General features: G+C 40.9%; 1 protein-coding gene across 1 annotated transcript; it reads left to right on the top strand.

The window, feature by feature from the left end:
* The first annotated feature begins 462 nt into the window (after positions 1–462).
* zgc:175280 (cationic amino acid transporter 2 family protein) lies at positions 463–7,999 on the top strand. The gene is made up of 11 exons (XM_036523746.1): positions 463–832; positions 2,641–2,796; positions 2,919–3,084; positions 3,674–3,810; positions 4,575–4,797; positions 5,395–5,531; positions 5,937–6,039; positions 6,203–6,339; positions 7,336–7,502; positions 7,665–7,773; positions 7,863–7,999. The coding sequence occupies exons 1-11, from the start codon at positions 463–465 to the stop codon at positions 7,997–7,999; spliced, it is 1,842 nt and encodes a 613-aa protein (XP_036379639.1).
* The last annotated feature ends 2,346 nt before the right edge of the window (positions 8,000–10,345 follow it).

The raw sequence follows: 10,345 nt of genomic DNA, 5'->3' as shown, positions 1-10,345 counted from the left end.
CTTAGATGTGTGGATACTGTTTCATGTTTTCACAAAAAAAGAGACAGATTTTGTTAAGTTAGTCCTATAATGTAAGCTAATTGGTAACTGTTAATTATATTAGTAGAAGGTGGAACAGACAAGGGAAATGGCAGTTTATCCTTGAATGTCTTATAATGGAGATTCAAACATAAAAAGCCATCACCCAACTGTTCTGATAGAAATGGGCAGCTTTACTTTTTAAGTTATATTTTACGTATTATATTATATATGGGGAAGTAATGTTTTTATGAAGTCTATTCGCAACCACCCTCCCCCCCCCCCCCCCCCTCCACATTTTTTTTCCAAAATCAATTGGAAAAAACACTGGACACATTGGAATCAAAAAAACACTGAATTGTCTCACAAACTTCGTAACAAAGAGTTTGTAACAAAGAGTTTGATTGGCTAATATGCTAACTGCGGTTTGTCATTGGTCCCAGTATGTCCAGAGCCAGGGTGATGTCATTCCTGCGGGGCCTGACGCGCCGGAAGCCCCTGGAGCCTGAGGGGGAGGTGTCCAACTTCCGCCGCTGCCTCACAACGCTGGACCTGGTGGCACTGGGTGTTGGCAGCACCCTGGGGGCGGGCGTGTATGTGCTCTCCGGGGAAGTTGCCAGGGTGGTCTCCGGCCCCAGCATCATCCTATCTTTCTTCATCGCTGCGCTGGCCTCCATCTTTGCTGGGCTGTGCTATGCGGAGTTCGGCGCCAGAGTCCCCAAGACTGGCTCCGCCTACCTGTACAGCTACGTGACTGTAGGGGAGGTGTGGGCCTTCATAACCGGCTGGAATTTACTGCTGTCCTACGTCATAGGCAAGAAAACGCCCCAAATTCTAATTTACTGCTCTCTGATTTATTAGGCAAGAAACCAAATTTGGATTTACCGCTGCCCTACTTCATTGGCTAGAAAACACCCTAAATTCAAATTTACTGCTGTCCTACTGCTGGCAAAAAATGCCACAAAGCTGAATAGTGTGGCAAAACTGCCAGAAAAAAACACTGAATTTTAGACAAATTGAGACATGTTTTCCTGTCTACTATAGAGCAGAACTGATGGCACAAGGACTGGTTTGATAATGAACAAATCAATGGCCTCTATATAGGACATGCTCGCCATTTGCAGGGGACACTCAGCAAACACTGTACTTAGTAACAAAAGTGTGACATGTAAAATGTGGTAACGTGCAGTAGTAATGCCATACACTCACTGAGCACTTTATTAAGAACACTGTACTAACACTGGGTAGGGCCTCCCTTTGCTCTCAAAACAGCCTCAATTCTTCGTGGCATGGATTCCACAAGATGTTGGAAACATTCCGTTGAGATTCTGGTCCATGTTGACATGATTGCATCACGCAATTTCTGCAGATTTGTCAGCTGCCCATTCATGCTGCGAATCTCCTGTTCCACCACATTCCAAAGGTGTTCTGTTGGATTCAGATCCGGTGACTGGGAAGGCCACTGAAGGACATTGAACTCATTGTCATGTTCATGAAACCATTTTGAGATGACTTTTGCTTTGTGACATGGTGCATTATCATGCTGGAAGTAGCCATTAGAAAATGGGTAAATTGTGACCATGAAGGGATGCACATGGTCAGCAACAATACTCAAATAGGCTGTGGCATTCAAGCGATGATTGATTGGTATTAACGGGCCCAAAGTGTGCCAAGAAAACATTTCCCACACCATTACACCACCACCACCAGCCTGGACTGTTGACACAAGGCAGGTTGGGTCCATGGATTCATGCTGCTGGCGCCAAATTCTGACCCTACCATCTGTATTCCTCTGCAGAAATCGAGATTCATCAGACTAGGCTACGTTTTTCCAGTCTTCAACAGTCAACTGTCCAGTTTTGGTGATGCTGTGCCCACTGCAGCCTCAGCTTTCTGTTCTTGGCTGACAGAAGTGGAACTCGACGTGGTCTTCTGCTGTTGTAGCCCATCCACCTCAAGGTTCGACGTGTTGTGCATTCTGAGATGCTTTTCTGCTCACCACAATTGTACAGAGTGGTTATCTGAGTTACTGTAGCCTTTCTGTCAGCTCAAACCAGTTTGGCCATTCTCCATTGACCTCTCTCATCAACAAGGCATTTCTGTCCGCAGAACTGCCGCTTACTGGATGTTTTTGTTTTTGGCACCATTCTGAGTAAACTCTTAAGACTGTTGTGCGTGAAAATCCCAGGAGATCAGCAATTACAGAAATACTCAAACCAGCCTGTCTGGCACCAACAATCATGGTCGAAATCACTGAGATTACATTTTTTTCCCCATTCTGATTGTTGATGTGAACATTAACTGAAGCTCCTGACCCATATCTGCATGAATTTATGCATTGCACTGCTGCCACACGATTGGCTGATTAGATAATTGTATGAATAAGTAGGTGTACAGGTGTTCCTAGTAAAGTGCTCAGTGAGTGTAGAGCTCTGTGGCTTGCAAATAGAGAGTGATGCAAGGAATGGGTAGAGCTACCTGGCATAAACACCTAAAGTCATGAATGGGAAATTCATGAACAGTGAGTGCCTGCTGTATAAGAGGAGATGTACACTACAGCTCTCTGCAAGTGAGTAAATATGTCTGAGGCAAGTTTGTTGATACATATGTCTCTATACCTAGGTACCTCGAGCGTGGCCAGGGCCTGGAGTGGCACGTTTGACGACCTTATTGGAAACGTTATTGCTGATTCACTGGGCAAGCATGCGGCAATGGGTCTGCCTGGCCTGGCAGCCTACCCAGACTTCTTTGCAGCTGGTCTTATCATGCTGTTGGCTGGCAAGTTGCATTTATTCTATTCTGTTTCTTTCATGGCAGATTGTATGGGCACCAGGCGAATTACTTCCAGTGTGTACTCACATTTGCCAGCAATAATCCCCCGTCACTTCTGTCATCTCCAGGTATCCTTGCTTTTGGAGTCAAAGAGTCTGCGACTGTCAATAAGATCTTCACCGCCATTAACATAGCAGTGCTGCTGTTTGTCATCCTCTCTGGCTTTATCAAAGGAGACCTTAACAACTGGTATATTAGTATGGAGACCATCATGAACACTACCGCACAAATACAGTATGTTCCTCATTCAGAATCAATTCTGGTGTTGTTCAGTCCATTATTAAGACTGATAATTATAGAAAGTAATATTGAGCTTATTGGTAACACTTTACAACATAGTGCAGATATATATGCTCAAAGGAATGTTTATAACTGCATTGTAAATCGTTAATAAATACACTGTTCATATAATGTGCAACATTATATATGTTAGTAAATGTGTTATCAGGGAGAAGGTCCAAGGTTTCCAGATTGGTAAACCACATAAGATTGCAAGATTTATAAATTATTAAGAAATTAATTTTTACTATAGAAATTTCTAAATGTAACTTTATACAATGTAAGAAAAGTGTGTTTTATCCCTGTGTGGAATTTTACGCTGACAAACATCCTACTTAATAACACATTTACTAACACGCATTAATGTTGCACATAAGATGAACAGTGTGTTAAATTCTTTATTTTGCAATTATTGATACTTTATCAAGCATTTATAACTACTCCATGTTCTTGGGTGTTGCTGGATGTTGTTGCCCACTCTGGTGCTGTGAAATTGAATAATTTTCCCTATACATATGTATATAATGACTTTTTTTTACACCAGAAACCAGTCCTTGGCAGCCAACGTGACAAGTAGCTATGGGGTTGGTGGATTCTTCCCCTTTGGGTTTGAGGGGACAGTGGCAGGAGCAGCAACCTGTTTCTATGCTTTCGTTGGATTCGACTGCATTGCCACCACAGGTAACCTCAAAGCAGGAATCCATGTCTCGTCAAAGTTAATTTTATCAGCTACGCAGTCAGATTCCAATGAAACATGCAGTATTTGACTTTCTGAAAAGATGACCAATCACAGCAGAGCTGCAGTGTTTTTTTTTCATCTAAACAGAACACTTGCAAACCAGACTTTGTGTGGGGCTTTCATTCCCCTCACAGCATGGCTAGATAAAGTAAATAAGGGAGACCCACCAACAGCCACAGACTGACTGACAGATGTGCAAGTATGAGTTTCAGAGGGTCTAAGAAGGTATCAGAAGAGGGGGCTTCTGAAAGGGGGGGCCGCAGTGCAGCATAGTGGTAAGGAGCAGGACTCGTAACTGAAAGGTTGCCAGTTCAATTCCCCATTGCGGCACTGCTGCTGTACCCTTGGGTAAGGTACTTAACCCATAATTGCCTCAGTAAATATCTCGCTATATAAATGGATAACATGTAAAAATTGTAACCTATGTAAGTTGCTCTGGATAAGAGCATCTGCTAAATGCCAGTAAGAAATTAAGTATCAAGGAGTATGAGATGGTAGTGATTAAATTAAATTAAATTAAATGACAGCAACATTTAGCTTATCTAAAATTTCCCTTGGCAAGACTGAAGACATCAGACAAGATGAGCTATTACACACTGGGATGAATGAGACACCACAATGGGTTAAAGCCATGCTTTCCTGTAAGCCTCTTTGCGCTGATGCTCAGGCCAGTGGGCTACCTGTGATGGGCCCTTGTTCTCCCCAGGCGAAGAGGTGACGAACCCCCAGAAGTCCATCCCGCTGGGTATTGTGGCCTCGCTGCTGATCTGCTTCCTGGCCTACTTCGGGGTGTCTGCCGCCCTGACCCTGATGATGCCGTACTACATGCTGAGCGTCCAGAGCCCCCTCCCCGTGGCCTTCACCTACATCGGCTGGGCTGCTGCCAAGTACGTGGTCGCCGTGGGATCTCTGTGTGCCCTCTCCACCAGGTAAGCGAGTAACAAGGGGACATAACTGTCTAGTGGACATAGCGACACCAGTAGCCATCCCTCCAGCCACCTAGGAGCCTCTGGGGTAGTGCACATTCTATATTCACTAGCCTTCGTTTCTTTTTTCCGCTGTTTTTTCAGAACTCTCTTGACTGCTTTTTTCTGAGTGTCAAGGAATCAATCTCCAGTTCTCCCCCAATCGGCCCTGGGTTTTCAGTTTTTTGATTACCTCTTTGTGAGACTCCACAAACAAATCTACTTTAACAAATAAGTTATGTTAAATGTTTGATTGAATTCTAACGGTGACCATAAGAGACATTTATATTTAGTCATTTACCGTATGCTCTTCCTTGCATATGTAGTGCATATAATTCGGCAGCAATATAGACACAAAACTGTCCATAACATAACCTCTGTGGTGTCATTACATAACAGAATGCTACATACTGTTATGCACAAGCGCCATAACGAAAAGGATGACATAAACAAGCTGAACACAGATGTACTGTAACAGCAATCATGGGATGCAGTATGTAGATCCGCAGCTGTGGGGTGCGGCACGAGGTGATGCTCATACCTGTGTTTGCTCCTCCAAAGCCTCCTAGGGTCCATGTTCCCTATGCCCCGCGTACTGTTTGCCATGGCAAGGGATGGTCTCCTTTTCAAGTCCCTGAGCCAGGTCAGCGATCGCCAGAGTCCTGTCGTGGCCACACTCTCGTCAGGCGCCGTGGCAGGTACGCCGGCTGCCGAGCTCTGCCGATTGACACACGCATCAACCACACAAGCATGCTAAACAACCAAAAACCTAAATATGAAAAACAACTCAAGATACAGCTGTACTGGTATTTATCAAGTGAAACTTAATTGATACCTTGTTGCAATAAGTCGCACATTGATGCTGTTTTTGTTATTGAGGTGTAAAAAATGATGTTATCTGGTGATGTAAAATCTGGCACATGGCCAGCAGCTTCTTATAAACCCTGGTTATAAATATCCTGTCCTACTTATAAATATCACGAAAAATGAGGACATTTCCTTGTGTCACATTGGAGTGACCCGGTGACTGGAGTGACCTGAAAATATCATAATCGCATTTACAGTGTACAGATTCTAAAACAAACCTGTCATTGTCTTCCCAGCAATCATGGCCCTTTTGTTTGACCTGAAAGCACTGGTTGATATGATGTCGATTGGAACACTCTTCGCCTACACTCTTGTGGCAGTGTGTATTCTCATACTTAGGTAACCACAATGAACACTGCCTGGCAGCATTGCACTGATGTTATTTAATGCCCAAATACTGTCTCAGTGAACATTATAAAATAGCTGGGATGCTGTCATGTGGTCTGGATACCTACAGCAGCTTAGTACCATCTTTAAGATTTTTTTTTCTATGGTCATCCAGGTATCAAGACGATTCCGCTAAAGACTCCAATAATATCCACAAGCCTGAAACTAACACAAAGCTGGGATTTCTGAACCCTCCTTCACACCCAACAGCTGAGACTGCTAAAAATGTCTCAACTTGTACAGTTTTCCTAAGTAAGTCAATTTTATTTCTTCTACATCTTATTGATTCTATCCATGAGTAGTGTCGTGTTGCAGGAAAGTCTTGAAAAAACTTCAGAAGACTCCAGACTCAAATTGGTGTGCTCTGACATGTCATTCCTTGTGTTATGAAGTGGTCTGATTAACCTGGCACTGAAGCGACAAGGATGAATATTCTTTGGCGTGTGCATGTGTACATATATGCACATATCCCTGTTTCTTTCTTCAACATCCCTGTCATGGAAGTGGACCAAGATTTATGCATTCTGGCCCTCCAAACCAATACTATTTCAGAAAATAATATGACACATCACTCACATTGTAAATGTCATATAATAACATTACATAATTATTGAAATTATCAATTAACAATTAATCAGTCTTTATTTTTGTATAGTGCCATTCATGAACAAGCTGTCACATAACACGTCACAATGGACATTTTTCAGTGGGAATAAAACCCCCAATTGAGCCAATTTGGGGAAAAAATGGAAAATGACTCCCTAACCCCTTAAAAGGTGATCATGCTAAAATCCTAGAAAATATGACTCAGACAAAAACATAAGACACCTGAGACACCTCATACACGTACATGCATGTTGAAGTAGCCATATATTTTTTTTTTACCTGAGATGTCACAAGATTCCTAGGCTCGATTACAGTATTGGTTATTGTCATGTGTTCGATCTGTAACTCTTTTCCCTAGACAAACATTTGACATTACATCTAGAAATTAGAGAGAAAAAATTCAGAGAAATAAATAATGATCTAACCACATTCCTCCTGTGACTTCTTGCAGCCACCCTGGGGACAAAGTAGAAATTATATAGCTGTATCTGTAAGATGCATTTGACACTTGATAGATTGACAGGACACATTAGGCTCTTCATGCAATAGTATAGATGGTACATGCTAGACTCTGTGGTCTATTTCTGTTAATGGCATGCTGTTTTTCCTCTACTCTTCTCATCTTCTCTTTCCTCTACTCAGTTATTTTGCTTATCATCTTAAGCATCTTTCTGAGCAAGGGTATCCAATCCCTGCTAAACAAGGAAGTGTGGAGCCTACTCTGTGTCTCTGTCATTCTACTCATTCTGGTTCTTACCGTCATCATCATCTGGAGACAGCCTCAGAGTCCAACCAAAGCAGCGTTCATGGTAAGATTCACCCTACAAAAATTTGCCAGCACTTAATTATTCATATGTCGTGCCACTGCAGTTATGACAATTTGCCAGATTCATCCAGAAAGCAATTAGTTCATTCAGTTTGCTTCTCTTAATGGTCTGGTCTGTATGATCATTTTGAATTGTGGTCTGCAGGTGCCCTTTCTGCCAGTACTCCCAGTGGTCAGTGTTTTTGTCAACATTTACCTCATGGTTCAGCTGGGGACTGACACGTGGGTGCGCTACGCAGTCTGGATGGCAGTGGGTAAGGATATGACCTCTGGCCCACATTTCCAAAACAGTGCATCAACAGCTTTGGGCTGTTTGCCAACCCCTGCCTTCTTTCTATCACAGGGATGCTCATATACTTCGGTTATGGTGTTCGGCACAGTGTTCAGAAGCAGCGGCTCCTTAATGCAAACAACCAGGTTAGCATCCAAACCATCGGAACCAAAGCGGAGGAGGACGGGGCCAAAGGAGACGGCTCCTGAGTCTGAGGGAAATAAAGGAAATGTACATTTTACAATGAATATTACACAGGAGGATGAAACTTCATGCTACTCATCCTTCCTAGGACGATTTTTGCAGCTTTTTTTTTAAAGAGTTTCTTACAAAATAGATTTTGAAAAAAAAAAATGATAATTGTATTTTATAGATATTTTAGGTTTTTTTTTTAATGAATTTGTATCAATGCAATGGTCATTTATATCCACGAAGTGTAGATATTATAAAGTTGATTTGCAAATAAGATATACAAAACATTAACATGAGTAAAACAGAATGCATAGAAAAAGAATATACACATCTGCCACTACATTTTGAAAATATTTTAAATCAAACAAAGCAGAATGACAGATTTAAAATACACAAGTTCATTGAGAATAAAATTACCAGTCTTGAATAAAATATGAGTGGACTTCTTGACGATTTTATCAGGTACTCAATAACGTGTAATTTGTATGTCAAAAACATCATGAACAATTAATGACACTTTTAGTCCTTGTTTTCATGGTGCTGACGAATAACCATTGTGTTTTAGACAAAAATAGCTTTGTGCTGAATTTCATATTAAACCACACACCAACTCCTCTTACCCCAGCTCCTGTGTAAGCACTGGGAAATGCAAGGAGTACAAAAGCAAGCACAGTGCCACTGTGGTTTATTGGCCTCTATTTCTAAACTACCAATTTTATGCTAATACACTAAGAGTGCTAATTGCACAGTGTGTTAAGGGTGGATTGGGCCCAATGTGTTGACACATCCATTTGTACACATTCTGTGTGTATTTAAGGACTGTTTGGATGTGAGGACATGTTTGCCTTGGGTGAAATTTAATTATACATTTAAGTAATCTATCCTTTAATTTACCTTTCAGGTGTTTGTACTGGTAGATTGCCCATAGTCTAACAAATTTTTGTAACTCTGTTGAGCACTAATCGGTTGAATACATCCACGTCAACTAGCCACCCAATGTTTCAAGTGATGAAATGATCGTAGCCATTACTACTGTTGTATACTTTCTTACTCCCAAATAGTGTCATACATGGTGATTTTTGCACAATCATACATTTTTTTCTGAAGGTTTATGGTATCACACTGTGAACATGAATTTCTATTATACTGCAGATTAGCTATAGAACTATAGATAGCTGACATAGTAATATATTGTACAAAACATCCCTTAAATTAATTTCTAAAACATGCTCTTTGTTGCAATGTAGGATGAAAGCAAATGTAAGTAGTTAATTTACATAAATTATTTGATTGAAATGAGCTTACATTGACTTGAGTAATGTTGAGGAAACCTTATCTACATCTTTGAATTAAGCCAATAATGAATGGAATACTGTAATATATGCAGTACACTGAAGATTATTTGATATTGACAATACTTGTGACAGTCTTCCTGCTGCAAAACAACTAAAATAACTGTTTTCATACTTCTGCTTGACAGTGTTTGATCGACATGACTATATCTTATGATACTGAAGTAACAATACGTAGTAGTTTGACCAATTCACTTCTGAATAAAAAATGAACAACCAATACATACAATCCATTTAAAGTGTGTTCTTTTTAATGGTGACAAAAGAATATTACATGGCAACAGGACCAGAGGTATTGTGTGGTCAGTTCATCTACCTTGTCCTTTGATGCTGAGCCCATCTTGTGTACTACCACTATAGCTATAGATATGGAAAACAATGAACCCATAGACACTTACCGCTTTTGCAATGAACCCATATACTTACCACTTTTGCAAAGCTTAGAGCTTAATATGAAGGAATTTTGGCCTGGAAGTTTTATACATCTGTGTAAAACTACAGGTAGTTTCAACTCAGAGCTCCACAATGCAGACTACATATTAACACAGCGGGGTGTACGACCTTCAGTGAGCAGAAATCCATATTAAAACAGCAAAACAAGACTCATAGCTACTCAATTTCTGCTACAGGGCCTGGCTCACGCCATACATTTGACAATGGTCATACGTAGAGTTAAATGATCTTTATCAAGTCTGACAGGTCATTATTCTTAAGCTTATTTATACCTATAATTTTAACCAATAATTTTAATTTACAGTTTTGAAAAAGACTGGAAAAAGTAAATGTAAATATTAAGAAGCAATTATTTTCTCAGAACTATAATACTAGAGAGGCAGTAAGAGGCAGTGTAGAACAGTGGTAAGGAGCAGGGTTGGTAACCAAATGGTTGCCAGTTTGAATCCCCTCTGGGGCAAAAGCTACTTAACCCACAATTGCCTCATTAAATATCCAGCTGTATAAATAGGTTACATGTAAAAATTGTAACGTATGTAAGTTGCTCTGGATAAGAGT

Source organism: Megalops cyprinoides, chromosome 3, assembly GCF_013368585.1.
Source record: "Megalops cyprinoides isolate fMegCyp1 chromosome 3, fMegCyp1.pri, whole genome shotgun sequence".
Lineage (NCBI taxonomy): Eukaryota > Metazoa > Chordata > Actinopteri > Elopiformes > Megalopidae > Megalops > Megalops cyprinoides.
The sequence above is the reverse complement of the archived record's forward strand: the minus strand, read 5'-3'. Positions and strand labels throughout refer to the sequence as shown.